Source organism: Macaca fascicularis, chromosome 19 (assembly GCF_037993035.2).
Source record: "Macaca fascicularis isolate 582-1 chromosome 19, T2T-MFA8v1.1".
Lineage (NCBI taxonomy): Eukaryota > Metazoa > Chordata > Mammalia > Primates > Cercopithecidae > Macaca > Macaca fascicularis.
In genome coordinates this window covers 47,915,216-47,931,874 of record NC_088393.1, presented here as the reverse complement: position 1 = coordinate 47,931,874, position 16,659 = coordinate 47,915,216, and the positions used below count along the sequence as shown (strand labels likewise).

Here is a 16,659-nt window from a genome sequence, read left to right as displayed (position 1 = left end):
AACCTAATACCCTAACATCCTGCTGGCAATGGCTGTTCTCGCTGGGCAGGCGTCCCAAAGCACATCGAGCCAGATTCAGGCAGAGTGGAACTGGCCCCTCAGCCATCAGTGGAGGTGGCCTGGGAGGCCCTACCCTGAACGGGGTCTCCCCAAGGCGATGCAAAAACTGGGACACGCTCTGCTGAGCATGGGGCTGGCTGGAGTGAGGCTTGTAGGTGGTCCCCACGTGGGGATTAAGATGTCAGCTCTTTAATCCCAATGCTGTTCCCATCACAGGCTGACCAGGGTCGGTCCCAGGGCCCAGCCAGGGACACAGAGGTGGGAGAAGAGAGGGAGAAATAGACTCAGAGGTCCTGAGAAAGACAGGCAGAGAGAGATGATGGAGAAAAACACGTGGAGACCCTGAAAAGAGATGGAGAGGAAGAGGAAGAGACAGATAACGCAGGGATGGCAGAGAGATCCTGGAAAACAGAGAGCGGGAGGAGAAAGAGAGCCACTGAGAAAAGGGGAAGACAGCGATGTCCAGAGAGAGGAAAGACAAAGATAAATAAAGAGAACAGAAATGAAGAGAGATAGAGAGACCTGAGAGAAAAAGAAAAAGAAAGAGAAAGAAATCCAGTCTAATTACAAAGAGATAGAAATGCCAAGGCAGGAGGATCACTTGAGCCCAGGAGTTTGAGACCAGCCTGGGCAACATAATGAGACCTGGTCTCCACAAATATTTTAAAAATTAGGTAGGCATGGTGGCACGCACCTCTAGTCCCAGCTACTTGGGAGGCTCAGGTGGGAGGATCACTTGAGCCCAGGCGGTCGAGGCTGCAGTGAGCTGTGATGGTGCCACTGCACTCCAGCCTGAGTAATAGAACAAGACAGACAGAAGGGAAGAGAAGAAGAAAGGGAAAAGAGGGGAGGGGAGGGAAGAAAGAGGCTGGGCACGGTGGCTCACGCCTGTGATCCTAGCACTTTAGGAGGCTCAGGCAGGAGGACCTGCTTGAGACCGAGAGTTGAAGACCAACCTGGCCAACCTAACAAGACCCTGTCTCTATAAAAAAAACAGAAGTAGGGAGGAAGAAAAATTGGACATTCTTTCAACAAATATGTACTAAGCACCTACTGCTGTACTGAGCACTGTTTTAAGCGCTGGGATACAGAAGCGAACCAGACAAAATCCCTGCTCTAGAAGAGCTGACGTTGCGGAGGACAGCCCACCCGAGCAAAACAGAGGAAGAGTCAGGAGCTGGGGAGAGAGCCAGAGGCCATGATAAAGAGGATCCATTAAAGCCTGTCACAGAGGGTGGGGTAGGGCTGGGGGAGGATGCGGCTTACCGTGCCCCGCCACACCCCCACTGTCCGTGGAGTCAGCAGCTCTGAGCAGGGGCCCTGCCCCACAACCCCTGTCAGTCACCAGGTTCCAGAAAGGCTGACAGGTAGGAAGACCCAGGACAGGGCAGGACAGAATATGGAGGTACAAGGGGGTCAACACGCAGAAAGGCACCCTGAAGAAATAAGGAGAGGCACAGAAGTGCCAGGATGAGATAAAGGGAAGCACAGACTGGGGGAGATACAGAGAGGAAGACACAGACATACTGAAAAGAGAGACAGAAAACAGACACAGAGGGAGAGACAGAAAGAGGAGAGAGCGATGAACACAGAAACACAGAGACTGAGAGTGAGGGAGGCGGGGTGCGCTGGTTCACGCCCATACTCCCAGCACTTTGGGAGACCAAGGCAGAAAGATTGCTTGAGCCCAGGAGTTGGAGACCAGCCCGGGCAACACAATGAGATCCTGTCTCCTCAAAAAATACAAAAATTGGCCGGACGCGGTGGTGTGCACCTATGGTCCCAGCTACTCAGGAGTCTGAGGTTGGGAGGCTTGTTTGATCCCAAGAGGTAGAGGCTACAGTGAGCCATGACTGTATCATGGACTCCAGCCTGGGGGACAGAAGCCAGACTCTGAGAGAGAAAGAAAAGAGGGAAGGGAAAGGGAGGGGAGGGGGGGAGGGGGAGAGCAAGTGAGACTGAGATGAAACAGAGATACACAAGAGAGACCCTCCCAGAGACAATGCCTGTCCCAGGCTCTGCACAGTCCTCCCACCTCCCCAGGTCTGGGCCCTGTGCCAGGCACTCAGAGGAAGGCTGGATCTGGCCAAGCAGGGGCAGGCAGGAGGGTGGACCACATTCCTGAACAGTCTGTTCCAAATACAGCCCCAACCTCACCGCTCCCACCACCCCAGCCCTGGCCCATCCAGGCCTGAGTCTGCCCCCTCTTGGGGAACAAGCGTAGCACACAGGGTCCCAAGAACAATGGAAGTGACAAGGGCTCAGGTGTGAGCTCCTAGGAATCACAGGCACAGAGCGCAGGAGTGTCAGGGGTGGAAGTGACAAGGGCTCAGGTGTGAGCTCCTAGGAATCACAGGCACAGAGCGCAGGAGTGTCAGGGGTGGAAGTGACAAGGGCTCAGGTGTGAGCTCCTAGGAATCACAGGCACAGAGCGCAGGAGTGTCAGGGGTGGCTTTAGAAGGCTATTTGAGCCAGGCGCAGTGGCTCACGCTTGTAATCCCGACACTTCAGGAGACCCAGGCAGGCGGATCACCTGAGGTCAGGAGTTTGAGATCTGCCTGGCCAACATGGTGAAACTCCGTCTCTACTAAAAATACAAAACTTAGCCGGGCCTGGTGGTGCATGTCTGTAATCCCAAGTACTCGGGAGGCTGAGGCAGGAGAATCTTGAACCTGGGAGGTGGAGGTTGCAGTGAGTTAAGATCGCACCGCTGCACTCCAGCCTGGGCAACAAGAGTGAAACTCTAAGAAAAAAAAAAAAAAAAACAGAAGAAGAAGAAGTGTATTTGACAGTCAGTGTGTATTTAGGAATCAGAGGTCCAGGGTACAGCATTCAGGGGGCCCAGAGGTGGCCCGGAGATTGAGGAATACACACCTGCAGGCCGAGTAAATTGGACTCAAAGGTGCTAGGGGCTCAGGAGGCTGCACCTGCTGGCCAGGTGTGTTGACATGAAAATGCTGGTGCACGAAAGTTGCTAAGTAGGGCAGGCTGAGGCAGGCACACACAAAAAAAGCCAGGGGGAGCCAGGGCACAGTTCCACTAGGGCTGGGGGCAGGGTGGAGGCGTCTGGTTGGGGAATCCACGGAATGAGCAGCCCAGAGACGCCCACTCCTCCCACGTCGGGTCTCCGCCCCTGTTCCACCCAAGACCTTTTGGAAATCAAATAGAGGTCCAGGCGTGGAGAACTGCAGGCATGATGATCACGGGTATCGCAGCGCTGCTATTGTGGCTTCTGGTGCTGGCGCTAGCGCTGGCGCGGTGGGGGTAGGGTGGGTGCCGAGCTCAGATGCGAGGGTCCCTACCTCCCCGGCCCAGGCCATTCCTATTGCTAGGGAACTTGCAGCTGCAGTCCGGAGGCACGGACCACGCACTCCATTCCCTACAGGAATGGGGGAACGGAATTTTGGATCCGTGGAGGTGGGGCTGGGGACCAGAACTCCTCCTGAATGAAGACAGCTAAGGGCTTGTACTCTAAGACCCTGAGGAAGGACAGGAAGGATGAGTGCTCAGGACTCCTGAGTTCTAGGAAAGGAGACTAGGGAGTGGAGAGCTTAGGGTCGGGACACTGGGTGGTAAGGAAGGAGCCCAGAGCAGGAAATCAGGTTGTGGGAAGAGGGGAGCAGAGGGTCTGTTCCCCTGGTTCAAGGTGGGGAGGCTGAGTACTGAGGGCCCAAAAGCCCGACTCTGAGGGTGCAGGAGGCTGGGAAGTTGGACTTCTAGGTCCCAAGGGAAGAAGGAAGTGGGGGCCTGGACTCCTGGATCTCAGGGAGGAAGGAGCTGGGGATCTGAACTCCTGGGCCTGAAGAATGAGGGCCCGAGACGAGGACTCCTGGGTCTGAAGGAAGAGAGAGCTGGGGGCGAGGGCTCCGATGAGAAACCTGATGGGCACCAGCTGAGCACCGGCTCCCTGTAGCTCTCCGGCCGCTGGGGCCCGGTGTTCACAGTGCAGCTGGGCCCGCGCCCTGCCGTGGTGCTGTGCGGCTACGCAGCGCTGCGGGACGCGTTAGTGCTACAGGCGGATGCCTTCTCCGGCCGCGGGTCCATGGCAGTCTTCGAACGCTTCACACGCGGACACGGTGAGGCCCGGGCGCTGGCCGTGCCGGCCTGCACGCCTCAGGCTGGGCCCGTAAACGGTAGAGGCGGGCAAATGGGGGCGGGGCCTAATAGAGACTCCAGCTAATGAGGTGCAAACGGCCGAGAGAGGGCGCGGCGGCGCTAAAGCGTAAGGTTCGAATCGAGGTTCATCCTGCAGCCAAGAGGAGAGAAGAGCCTAAGAGTCAAAGCCCGAGAGCCAGCCTAGGTCAGCAATCGAGCCCAGCAAACGCGGGACCAATGTGTGGATAGGGCACTTAGAGGTCCGGTAAAGAAGCAAAGCGCAGGAAGTCGGCCGCAGGAGTCGGAGGCCCCGAAAGGGATGTAGCCAGTGACCTGGCGCTTCCTGGATGGGGCGTGGCCGACTCCCGGGCCCGCCTCCTTTCCTGTCCCCACCACAGGAATCTTCTTTTCTAACGGGCCGCGCTGGTGGACACTGCGCAATTTTGCAGTTGGAGCGCTGAAGGAGTTGGGGTTAGGTACACGGACCATCCAGGCGCATGTCCTGGAGGAGGCGGCTTGTCTGCTAGGCGAAATGCAAGCCACCATTGGTGCGGCCTGGCTGGGAGGGCAGAAGGGCCTGGTGTGGGAGTGGCCCTTGGACTGCCAAGATGGGGCCACGGGAAGGTATTTGGGTGGAAGGAAGCCAGTAAACCCATGGGGTTGGCTGGGGGCAGGACCACGCATTATGACCACCGTCCTGTTCCTACCCCCAGGAGCCCCGTTTGACCCCATGCGACTACTGGATAATGCTGTATCCAATGTTATCTGTTCTTGTCTTCGGGAACCGCTATGGCTACGGGGACCCGGAGTTCCTGAGGCTCCTGAACCTCTTCAGTGACAACTTCCGCATCATGAGCTCCAGATGGGGCGAGGTGAGAGGGCCGGCCAGTCTCTCCCTTGTGCGTCCAGCCTTATGCCAAATCCCGAGTACACAGACCCACCTACAGTGGATCATTAGAATGGGACAGTTAGATTCTTGGAAGAGTTCTAGAACCTCCAATATCAATGTCCTGGTCCAATCTCCCTGAAGGGAAACTAAGACCTAGTGGCCTCGTCCAGGGCCCTTGTTGAGACCCTCTCTCTCCAGATGTACATTTCCCCGTCCCTCATGGACTGGCTCCCAGGCCGGCACCGCCGAATCTTCCGAAACTTTCGGAGCTGTGGGTCTTCATCTGTGAGCAAATCCAACAACACCGGCAGATGCGGCAGCCGGCGGAGCCCCGCGATTTCATCAATTGCTTGACCAGATGGGTAAGGCGTGGTTCCCAGTTCCCTAAACTCTATCCTTGCCTCCCACCAACAGGTGCCTGGCACGCGGCAGCGCGTCTCCTCTGCCCACAGTAACAGCAGGACCCAGAGAGCCACTTCCAGGAGGAGACGTCGGTAATGATGACACACCTTTTTTTTGGTGGCACCGAAACGAGCACCACCCTGTGCTATGGACTCCTCGTTCTGCTTAAGTACCCAGAGGTGGCAGGTCTGCAAGCCGGAGACCCAGAATGGGAGGCTGCGGTCTGGGGATGGCTGGAGGGTCCTGGAAGTGCGCAGCTCACAGCCTACCCCGGCCCCAGCCAAGGTGCAGGAGCTGGACCCTGTAGTAGGGTGGAGGCGCGCCCCAAGCCCGGACGACCACCAGCGACTGCCCTACACCAACGCAGTGCTGCTCCAGATCCAGCGCTTCATCAGCGTGGTGCCGCTGGGGCTACCGCGCTCACCCTCAACACCCACTTGCACAGCCACTGTCTGCCCAAAGGTGCCCACTGAGTTTGGGAATCCTGTGCGGGGCCCGGGTGCATGAGGTGTATTCCGAGATCAGCCAGAATTGGTGGGTGTGCGCTGTGCAAACTGAAGCACAATCAGTTACTCCTGGAGCAGGAAAGCAGGCCTGCCTTCCCTTCGGTTTTTGTTTTTTGATTTTATTTATTTTTTTTGAGACAGTCTCGCCTTATCGCTCAGGCTGGAGTGCAATGGCATGATCTCAACTCACTGCAACCTCCGCCTCCTGGGTTCAAGCAATTCTCCTGCTTCAGCCTCCTAAATACCTGGTATTACAGGCACCTGCCACCACACCTGGCTAATTTTTGTGTTTTTACCAGAGACAGGTTTCGCTGTGTTGGCCAGGCTGGTCTCGAACTTCTTGACCTCGTGATCCATGCTCCTCGGCCTCCCAGAGTGCTGGGATTACAGGCGTGAGCTACCTGCCCGGCCTATTCCCTTGGGCTTTTAAAAAGGGCCTTGGATGGAGGAGGTGCACATGCTCACCAAGCCCACAGGTAAACCTAGTTGCATGTACCCCCAGGGCACCTTTGTGATTCCCCTGCTTGTGACTGCACACTGACCCCACTCAATTCAAAGACCCAGATTGCTTCAACGCTACCAACTTCCTGGACAAGGGCAAGTTCCAGGGCAATGACCCTTTCATGCCCTTTGCCTCAGGTGCGGGCAGGGGAGGAAGGGGACCAGCCTGGACCGGCTCTGGGGTGCATGGTGCTCACTATGCACCCGTGTACCTGGGAAAGCAAATGTGCCTGGGCGCAGGCCTGGCCCACTTGGAGATCTTCCTATTCCTTACAGCCACCCTACAGAGGTTCCGCCTGCTCCCTGTGGTAAACCCTGGCACCATCAACCTCACCTGCAGTTCACTGGCCTGGGCAGTGTCCCCCCAGCCTTCCAGCTCCAGCTAGTGGCCTGCTGAGGTCAGGCTCCGCTGTAGTGGGCTCACTGGCCCTCAAACCTCCGTACCCTCCTTGGTCAATAAAGGCCCTAAACTGCAGATGGAGTCAGATGTGTGCAGCTCTGAGGTAAACTTTTATTTCTTGGCTGACAGGACTTCCACACCCATGCTCCTCCTGGCACCTTTTACTCTGCCCACGCAGTGGCAGCCCAGTCCCAAAAGGTGCCTGCCATGGCCAAAGTGGTTGGGGAGTCACTTCACATTCCAGGCTGGAGGAGTGAGAAGGTTTGGGGGTACTCCTCCCACCCCATTGCCAGCAAGAGGCCGTGACTCACCTCAACCCCAAGTCCTGCATCCTGGTGGGAAGTGACAATGCCTCCTCCCAGCTCTCCACACCTAATGGGGTCATGACCAGACAGGGTAGGACCCAGGCCCCAGCTTCAGTTGGTAACGGTTGCCTCCAAGGCTGCCCCCTGTCCAGGTCACAACCCCAGCCCCCATCATGGGGCAGCAAAGGTCTCTTCTCCTTCTTGGTCCTCAGCAACAGACAGAGCCCTCCACGCCAGGCAGGACAGAGGCAAAGTCAGAAGCAGCAGCGGTGGCAGGGAAGGAGCAGCCAATACAGGCCCAGGGCTCTCCTGAAGTCAGGGCAAGCTGTCTGCCATGCGGCTCTGGGACTGGCCACTAGGTGGGCGTAGGCGGCTGTGATACAGGTACTTGGACACCTTTCTGTCCTGATGCTGGGGGTGAGAGGGGACAGGAGACAGTGAGTCATCAGGAGAGGGACAAAAAAGCCAAGGGAAACCTGGGGAAATGGGGAGAGGACCAGGAAGAAATGGGGCTCCTGTTGGGGTACCAGAAGAGTGGACTGTCTAAGGAAGGTGGGCAGAGATGAAGAAAAATGAGTGGTGAGATTTAACAAGAGGCTGATGAGGGGGATGGGGTGGCATGAGGCCCAACAGGGCCCACGGAATAGGAAGGACTGGAGGGAGGGAAGCAGGTACCTAGCTGATACTTGTCTTTGGCTGCTGCCCGCTCCTTGGCATCAAAATACCAGACAGTGATGGCGTACCTGGGGACCAGGATGGTTGGACATGAGTTTTCTGCAATTCCAGCTACCATATCCACACATGCTAGGAGGCCATCCTTTTCAGCCACCCGGTTCTGCTCCCACCTAGGCCCCCTCTCAGTACTTGGTCGCTCCCCAGTCACTCTGAGGCTCTGACAGGACATTGTCACAGGGGGAGCACCTGGGTGCATCCCCAGAAGTACAGGTCATACCTGGTGGCATAGGCTGGCTTCACCTCGTGGGGGTTCCGCCGGTCAGACCAGAAAATGAGCAACCGGTCAAAGAGTGGTTCGATGTTGGCTACCACCGGCCGGCCCTCAGGGAAGATCTGCAGCAGGCCACCATGCACCTGGGGACAGGCCAGAGGATGAGGTTGGCCTTTCCAGCCAGGAGCCGCTGCCTCCCACGGCACCCGGGAGCCCACTAGGGGGCGCAGCGTCCGCCCGCATCACTCCCTCCCACCCCTCGGGCTCTCAAAATGAATGACAACCCAGAGTCTGCATCACCATGGAGATGGGCAGGAAGCTACTAAAGACAGGAAAAGGGGGAAAGTGTTCATTACAAGGCCGGGTGGGGCTGGGCAGACAGCACCATTCCCGGAAAGAGGGGAGTTCCCATCACACAGCCAGATAGAGAGGAGGAGGTGCCATTTCCCAGGAAGAGCCAGCAGATTGCACCCCTGGCTGTGTGCTGAGAAGAGGAACAGGAGAATGCCAGAATCTGGGCTGAGTGGAAAATGGAGTGGATGCACGCCCCATCTACCCCGGCTCCAGCCCCACCTGCCCCGGCCCCAGCCCTAGCCCTGACCCCAGCCCTAGCCTTGACCCCAGCCCCACCCTCACCCTCACCCCTACCTTAACGTCCCAGTTCTGATTCAGGTAATAGATACAGGTGATGCAGCGCCCATCGCCGTGGGGATTGTCAACGTGCCTTACGTACCCGAGCCCGTTGCCTGGGTAGCACGCCACCATGGCCTGGCAGGAATGGAGGGAGGTAGGTTTACTGGGGCTAGGCAGGCACATCTTAGAGAAGCAGCCATGAATTACCTATTTTCCCACCCCTTCTTGCCCTGTATTCCTTGGGTCAAGGGTTCCAAGTGCCTGCCCCAAAAGAATTTCTCCATTTTCAGCCAAAATCCCATCTCCAAGTCCATCAGAAACCTCAGCTCCTGGGCCTCAAGAGCCCACTCCCTCCCACACACATACCTGGGGCCTGGCACCCAGCTAGGGCTCAATTAGTAACAGACGGTTTGATTTGTTTCAAGATATCCCAAACCCTACCTCAGCTATTTCAGAATAATATCAATTTAAACATTTTCAGGTGTGCAAGGAGGTGGCCTCACAGCCCTAGACCAGGAATTCTTACCCTTGGCTGTGGAGTGGAACCGCCTGGGGAGCTCTGAGGCTCTGATGTACCTGGTCTAAGGAAGGGTCTGAAATTGGTAAAGGTTCCCAGGTAATTCTACCATGCAGCAATGTGAGAACTGCTACCCTGGATTACAAAGAATCCCCACTAAATTATCTGTCCCATAGACATCCGAACAGGAGCCAAAACCTACAGTCTGAATAGAAAGTGAGACCTAATTCCAACACCAAGGATAATTTGCTGGATAACCCTAGCCAGATCCATCACCTGAATGGGCCTCAACTGCCTGATGTGTACAACAGGGGTAATAAACACCTGCTCTGTTTACAGCAGTAGCAATTAACCCCTCTGAGAACATAACTTGGGAGGTTCTGGACCCGCATCCCCCGGAGACCTAACAGGGCTTGGTTTCTCTGTCTACAGGGTTCTTTCCTCTGCCTGACAGTTGCCACTCCCCTGACCCAGCCCTACCATGCTGCAGCCAGGGCCCCGGGATGTTTGTCATCAGGGAGCTGGCAGAAAGGTGGCTGAGAGGTAAAGGAAATGGCCCAGCCACCTCTGCAGACCCAATTCCCTGGTTCAAGTCTCAGTGCTGCCACAGGAGCTGTGGCATCAGGCAGGTGACTTCCTGGTCTCAGGTTCCTCATCCATGGATCCAATGGAGCTGACGGCTATTTCACAGGTTGTTGTGGAACAAGTGAACAAGATAACAAGTGTCTGGGAAGACAGCCAGCACAGTGCCTGCCACATGGAGCACAGGCTGAAATGCCATTTAAAAATTTAAAAAGGTCCCTGTCTCACCCTCTGCCCAAAGTCACTGCAGTAGCAGACAAAAAGGGGAGGACCGGCACAAAGACCCTTCAGCTTCTCCCCAGCCTGGACCATCTGTCTGGACCTCTCCGCCCTGGTACAACTCTGCTGGCGTCTGCTCCCCACGAATGCTCAGCTACACCTATGGGCCCAGCCCAGCAAGACAGCCCCAAGATAAACATTCATGATCAAACATCAGTGGCTGCTGCCACAACAGGATGCTTGCCAAGCACGCACGCCACGGCAGGCTGGGCTGCTTCAATCCTCACTCTCCCCAGGACGCCTCCCAACACATTATCCCAGGGCTCACCCTCTGTGGTAGATGTTAAGCTGCTCTGCATTAACCATGTGCACCCTCGCCCACCAGACCTTGCCCTGGAAAGAGAGGGCTGCCACCCTCTACGGCCACCTAGCAGTGGGAAGCTGACAACCCTCTCTCTGGCAGCACCAGAGTACAGTGAGTGAGAGGCCCCCGGGAAAAACCCTACACCTCAAGATTCAGGAAGGGGCACCTTTGCACTGCTCACTCCCTGTAGATGGGTCGACACTCCGACAACCACCTCACTGGGAGAAGAATTTGGCCATGGCCCAGGAGGCTTGGAATCAGTGACTTACTGATTTACTGACTAGAGATGGGCAAGGCCTCCCCAGTTAGGAATCCAATCAGAGATTACACTGATGATGCACGCGGATGGGTGACAGGGAAGGGGTCCAGTGCTGCACCCTCTTCCACCACAATCCTTCCCCACACAGCAGCCAGAGCCCCTCTTCTCCAGGTCTTCGCTGCATCCCAAGAAAATACAAATTCCCAGCCACAGCCTCAAAGGCCCCCAACCTCATGTGCCACTCCCATCACTCCGCTCCATGCCTCAACAGGCTGAGCTCATCACCACCACAAGGCCTCTGCCCTGGCCTGGGACACTCTCCCTTCTGACCCTCCTTGTTCTTCAGGATTCAGAGGCCAAGGGTCACCTTGAGTACTCCAGCTGATTGTCCATTCCACTCCTAGCAACATGGCATCAGCACAGGCACCTGTTTACCTAGTACTGGCCTGGAAGGCAGCCACAGCGACGCCCCTGAGGCCACGTCAGTCTCCCCAGTGCCCAATGCAGTACCTGCTGACTGAGCACACTGCTCTGGGCCTCCTCTGCACCCCAGCCCTGCTGTGTTCCCTCCTGTCCTGTACATTCTCACACAGCACCTCCCACCAAGCACACAGGACACATGCAGAAACAGGAACCTGCTCTTTAGGGCCCCACCCTTCCCCCTACATATACACACCTTGGGGGTGAAAGCATCCTCTGGCCCCAAGGAAAGTATCTACTTCCTGCCCTCACAGGGGAAGGCCTCAGGAAACTTGCTCTCAACCCCTCCCACCTAGGGGAGGGGCAGGTGGGACCAGGGCCAGGAGACTAAAGACTTAAAGGCTATTGGTGACAATGGGCCTGCCAAGAGACCCAACACCACTACACACACCCCCCAGTCAGAAGCCTGTGACTGTCCCACCTCCAAGCTGCTCTTCAAGGAGTAAACCAAGCAAGGTGGACCCTCCCTGGGGTCCCCTCTGGTGGCCCTTGCTGCCAGTGGGAGTCAACTCTCTCCCAACTACAGGTCAACCGAGCACCTGTCCCCAGTCAAGGAGTTGGGGGAAGGTAGAACACAGGAGCTCCACTAAGAACGGACTAAGAAGCAGATTCCCACTGGCTCTAGCCCGCCACACTGGTGATCCATGTCCCCACGGCAACTGCTGTGGCCCACCTCAGCACCCCACAGCCTTACCCTGGAGTCCAGCAGAGTCCAGATGGCGCCCTCTAAAAGCAGAAAAGCCTGGAGTTGTTTCTCACTGGGGAGGGGACGGCTCCTCCCCTATGTTCCCAGTCCAGCCTGGCCTATCCTTACCTCCCTAGGACAATTAGGGTCACCTAAGGCTAAAAAGGTCCAAACACTTCCCCTCTCCAATCCTCACCGGGGCCCTGTCCCCAACCCCCTGGAAGGTGGGCACCAGAGGCACCAAAAGACAACAGATCCGGCCGGGCACAGTGGCTCACATCTGTAATCCCAGTACTTTGGGAGGCCAAGGTGGATGGATCACGAGGTCAGGAGATAGAGACCATCCTGGCTAACACGGTGAAACCCTGTCTCTACTAAAAATACAAAAAATTAGCCGGACGAGGTGGCGGGCGCCTGTAGTCCCAGCTACTCGGGAGGCTGAGGCAGGAGAATGGCATGAACCTGGGAGGTGGAGCTTGCAGTGAGCCGAGATCTCGCCACTGCACTCCAGCCTGGACAACAGAGCAAGACTCTGTCTTCAAAAAAAAAAGACAAGAGATCTTCTCCTTCTACTCTCCCCACCCCAAACTGCCACAGACTCGCTGGAGATGTAACCTGGTTTTCCTGTTCCGTGGATCAGCAAATTGAGGCTCAGAGCAGTGTCCCATCTGGGCCACTCAGCCCTTCTGGTCTCCCCCTGACGAGGACAACAGCCAACCTGGTGTGAAGATGCTGAGCCAGGGAGGCCACTGATCCTGCCCGCACGGAGCCAAGCCCAGGGAGGGGCCGGCTCTGGCTCAGCTATCAAGTAACGGGAGGGAGAGGGAAGTAGAACAAGTTCCAGCTGGGGTGGGGAGGAAACAGGCCTTGGCCCCGGGGGAGCCCTGGTCCCTGAGCCAGCTCCAGCCTGAGAGGAAAGCCACACAGAGGCAGAACCCAAGATGGGATCTGCAGGAGGAGGCAGGGGACATCAGGAGCTCAGCCTCATGCCTGCAGGGCACAACACAGCTCGTGCCATCGGCCAGCCAGGCATCGCTGTGTTGAGCAGTGGGCACTCCCCACAGGGCCCTGTCCAAAGGACACCAAGCCCTGTACTCAAGGCCAGGCCCCCACACCACCTATGAAGACAGTGATCCTGTCAGCACGCCGGAAGGGCCCTGTGGACCACTGTCCTGTGCTGGGCTCCTGACCCCAGGTTCCTGAACAGGCAGCTGGAGGCCATGAGGCCTTGACAACTGCCTGGAAACTCCAAGCAAATGAGTATTTGTTTTAAGAGAGAATCTGTGGCCTCTGACAGATTCTCAAAAAGACCCAGACTCCAAAATACAATTAAGAACTACTGTTCTAAAGCAAAAAGAAAAAGAGACTAAGAACAAACACATAAAGGCAGAGAGAAGAGACAAACATGGGAAGGGAGGAAGTGACACACAGGACAGGGGGAATGGATGGCAGGGACTGGGACCGGGAAGGGTGGGAGACATGGGGATGAGAGCTCCACCTGGGTCAGCAGGCAGCGACCCAGTACCAGCCCCAGGAGACTGTCCTCGATGCAGATGCCACAGTAGGGACCCAGGGCACAATGCAGTCCAGGGCCAGGCACTGGGCCTAGCGGGCAGCACCCCTTTCCTTCCCTCAGCCCAGGGCTCACTCATCACACCCTACCCGTTCTGCTTCTCCTGCCTGGGAGACAGATGAATGAACTAGAGACATGGGCCAGCAAACAGGGATGGACAACAGGAGCGCAGGGAAGGATGCGGACAGGGACAGACAGCAACAGAGGACGGACAAGTGAACTGTGTGCCTGTCTACATCACTGCGCTTGGTCTGGGGCCCCAGACAGACACCAGGAGGCCATGAACCCCACCAAGGCCCATGCTGTGAATGTCAGCAACTCTCGTGAGTTTCTTCAAGAGGGTTCCTGGCAAAGTCAAGAACCACTGTGGCTCCAGGACAAACTCCTAGCTTACAGGTGCACACATTAAGGCCCACAGGGAGGACAAGGCCCCCCCCAAGTCCCCACAAGTGAGCAACCCACTCCACTGAACTGCCTAAACCCAGAAGCCCCCCAGAAGCCTGTCTCCAAACCCACTGTGCTCAGAGCACTGAATGCCAAACCAGGATGCTGCAAAGCCCCGCCAGAGAGGCCCCCACCTGGCCTTACCTTGGTGCGCCCATTGATGACATAGCTGCCCAGCCGCCCTGCGCAGTGGCGGATGACGGCGTCCACGTGGGCCATGAGGGCACCAATGCTTCGGCAGCCTGCTTCATGGCCTTCCACCCAGGCAATCTGGTCCCCACGGATGCTGCGCGGCGGGATCGCCCGCTGGCTCACTAGCTGCCCGTCTCGCAGGCGCCCACCCCGTTTGAGGGCCTCCACCTCGGCCAGCACGCGGCCGCCCAGCGCTGCCCCCAGGAAGCTGTCCTTGACGCAGATGCCGTAGTACCGCATGCAGGGCACGATATAGTCCAGGGCCAGGCGCTCAGGTGCAGAGGGCAGCACCTCCTCCATCAGCCCAGCACTGGCCTCACCACTGCCACTGCTGCAGCCGCAGCTCATGCCACCCTCCCGCTCTGCCTCCTGGTTCTCTTGCCTGGCCCAGGGCCGCTTGCTGGGTGAAGGGGCATCCCCACCATCCTCGGCCCATTTCCGTTTGGGGGCCTCAGGCCGGGCGCCCTGGGCTGCCAGTCGCTGGCACCCCTTGGTGACCAGCGCTGCAGCGCCTTCACTCTGCAGCGGCCGCAGCTCACCACCATCCTGCCCGCCAAAACCGTCCCGAAGGGGGCTGGCAGTGGTAGAGGTGGCTGTAGCTCTGGGAGTCCCACTCCCCGCTGAGGCCTCACCAGGCACTCCTGGACAGTGGTAGGAGGGGAGCAGGGGACAGGGCAGGTAACTCTCCACCCCCATCCTGGCCCGGCCAGGCTCCAAGGGCTCTGACGAAGACCCTGGTAACTGAGGGAGAGCCTGACTTAGGGGCTGCGACTGGCACGGGCTGTCCATGGCAGCAGTGTCTTCATCCCCCGGGCATGGAGGGCACCGCCCGGGCCCATGGTGCCACCCTCCTCCGCCTCCTCCTCTGCCTCTTGATGCAGCTGGGGGCCACCAGGCCTGGCGTGGGGCAGGGTGAGGCAGGGCAGACAGCAAGAGCTCTTCTCGTGCCCTGGGGGTTGCTTGCTGGTCCCCAAGTCCTCTGCCGTCCCTAAGGGCTTGGGAAGGGACCCTTCAGGGTGGCTAGAAAAAAGAAAAGGGATGTGAGAGGAGCTAGAGACAGGCAGGCTAGGGAAAGAGGGGATGGCATGGGCAGGAGTGGGGAAGACGACCAGGACAGACTATAGAGGTCCCCCAAAACCTGGGGCCAAGTCGGGGAGAAGACCCTGAGAATCTGGAGGTGTGAGAGTCCGCTGACAGACAAGGGACAGTGATAGGGAAAGGCTGGAGGCCAGAGGCTGGGTAGACGACCCTAACACAGAGGACTGTGGTGCGGGTTGTGGGACGCGGTAACCAAAGACAGAGAAAGGAGGGCTGGAGTAGAAAAGGGTGGTGTGGAGGAGTGGGAAGGAGGGAGTTTGGAAAATAGGAGGGATCTGCCTCGGCGTTCCAGAGACAGACAGATAAATGTGGGGGATTCTGAGAGAATCAGAGTTGGGGGCGGGGGGGTCAAAAGACAGAGGAAACTGGGGAGTCCAAAGACAAAGAGAACGAGGGACCCAGAGACAGAAAAACAGACCGGAGGGAAGCTGGGAGGGAAGCTGGGAGGGAGGGCCCGGGACGGAGCGGGGCGGTAGGGTCGACCCGAGCCCGACGGGAGGAAGCCGGCCGGGGGCGGACACACGCCCAGACGGAAGGGAGGTCCCGAGACTGACCGAAGGGAGGGGCCCTCGGGGAGAGGGTCCGCGGCGGCAGAGGGAAGGACGGAAGAGGGTGCACGCACCCGGAGACAGGACGAGGGAAAAAGGCACCCTCCTCCGGGGCACCCCCACGCCCCCAACCCCGGGCGGGCCCTGAGGCCACTTTGGAGAGCTGTAGCGACAGGGACAGGGCCTAGGGGCCGCTCGGACCCCCTCCCCTCCCCCTCCCCGCGGCCTCCGCCCGGCGCGCGCTCCCCGCCCCCACCCCAACCCCCCCAACGGCCGGCACCCAACGTCCCCGGCGCGCGTCCCCTCCCCCGCGCCGCACCCACATCCCCCTTACCGGGGTCGCCCTGGCAGGCCCCGGCGGGCGCCCCCACACCCCGCCCTGTTCGTGTCGGCGCCCCGGCTCCGACTCAGTCTCCTCCCGCTCCCTTCTCGCCCCGCGACCTCCTCACCAAGCTTTTTCCTCCGGCCCCGGCGCCGCCGTTTGTGCCAGCCGCCCTGCGCCGCACAGCGCGCCATACCCCGCCCCCACCGCGCGCGACGCCCCGCCCCGCCTCGCCCGTTGGGCACGTGACCGCGCCCCAACGGAGGCAACGGCGCCTGCGCAGACCTGAGCCGCGCTGGGCGAGGAAGTTCGGGACAAGCCCCCAGCCAAGGAGAAAGGAAACAGGGCTCCGTGGCCGACACGAGGTTCATTTGCATCATCCTCCGCCCCGCCCCCTTTGCGCGGGAGGGGGATCGCAGTGTGAGGGGCCGGGTCTGGGAGGGGGCGTTTCCTGCATGTTGGAATCAAGTGGCGTTGGCGGGGCGGAGCACGCAAATTATGTGATTTACATGAACAGGCCCACCCCGCGTTCCCCCCCAGCGCGGGCACCGGGTTCGGCAGCGCGGTGCGCGTGACTTCATTTACAGGGTCAGCTCCTCCTCCTCCTCGCAGCCCAGGAACGGGGGTGAGAGATGGATA

The 16,659-nt window shown here is 58.5% G+C and overlaps 2 protein-coding genes across 23 annotated transcripts in view; one reads left to right on the top strand and one right to left on the bottom strand.

Moving 5' to 3' along the window:
* Positions 1-16,398, bottom strand: part of EGLN2 (egl-9 family hypoxia inducible factor 2) — a 35,009-nt gene extending 18,611 nt beyond the window's left edge. Inside the window, exons 1-8 of one of the 20 annotated variants that reach the window (XR_012427628.1) lie at positions 16,148-16,219; positions 14,005-15,072; positions 9,264-9,318; positions 8,753-8,872; positions 8,111-8,247; positions 7,834-7,901; positions 7,165-7,569; positions 2,841-4,306 (exon numbers count right to left, since the gene is read on the bottom strand). Coding sequence is in view for 10 of the 20 variants with exons in the window: in XM_045379556.2 (XP_045235491.1) it covers positions 7,514-7,569; positions 7,834-7,901; positions 8,111-8,247; positions 8,753-8,872; positions 14,005-14,841 (1,218 nt within the window). In the remaining 10 variants the exon portion in view is untranslated. Of the gene's footprint in view, positions 1-2,840; positions 4,307-4,862; positions 5,097-6,942; positions 7,570-7,833; positions 7,902-8,110; positions 8,248-8,752; positions 8,873-9,263; positions 9,319-11,852; positions 11,880-14,004; positions 15,073-16,032; positions 16,220-16,305 lie in introns of those variants that run through there. The other 19 variants (XR_012427621.1, XR_012427623.1, XR_012427622.1 and 16 more) reach the window with 19 other exon arrangements.
* On the top strand, positions 3,234-6,928 carry LOC141409100 (cytochrome P450 2C16-like). Of its 3 annotated transcripts, none has more exons than XM_074023668.1 (5): positions 3,234-4,136; positions 4,869-5,027; positions 5,459-5,538; positions 6,252-6,428; positions 6,730-6,928. In XM_074023668.1, the coding sequence occupies exons 1-4, from the start codon at positions 4,080-4,082 to the stop codon at positions 6,346-6,348; spliced, it is 393 nt and encodes a 130-aa protein (XP_073879769.1). In that variant the 5' UTR covers positions 3,234-4,079; the 3' UTR covers positions 6,349-6,428; positions 6,730-6,928. The 3 variants fall into 3 exon arrangements, with proteins under 3 accessions (XP_073879769.1, XP_073879770.1, XP_073879768.1); XM_074023669.1 differs by having other exon boundaries at positions 5,459-5,908; XM_074023667.1 differs by having other exon boundaries at positions 6,252-6,928.
* Positions 16,399-16,659: the final 261 nt, after the last annotated feature.

Excerpts from the sequence above, each read along its gene's own strand:
- LOC141409100 (XM_074023668.1), top strand. The coding sequence starts at position 4,080 with ATGCCTTCTCCGGCCGCGGGTCCATGGCAGTCTTCGAACGCTTCACAC. Across the intron at positions 4,137-4,868 it reads ACGCTTCACACGCGGACACG|GAGCCCCGTTTGACCCCATG; the intron begins GTGAGGCCCGGG and ends TCCTACCCCCAG. Across the intron at positions 5,539-6,251 it reads ACTTCCAGGAGGAGACGTCG|AGACAGGTTTCGCTGTGTTG; the intron begins GTAATGATGACA and ends TGTTTTTACCAG.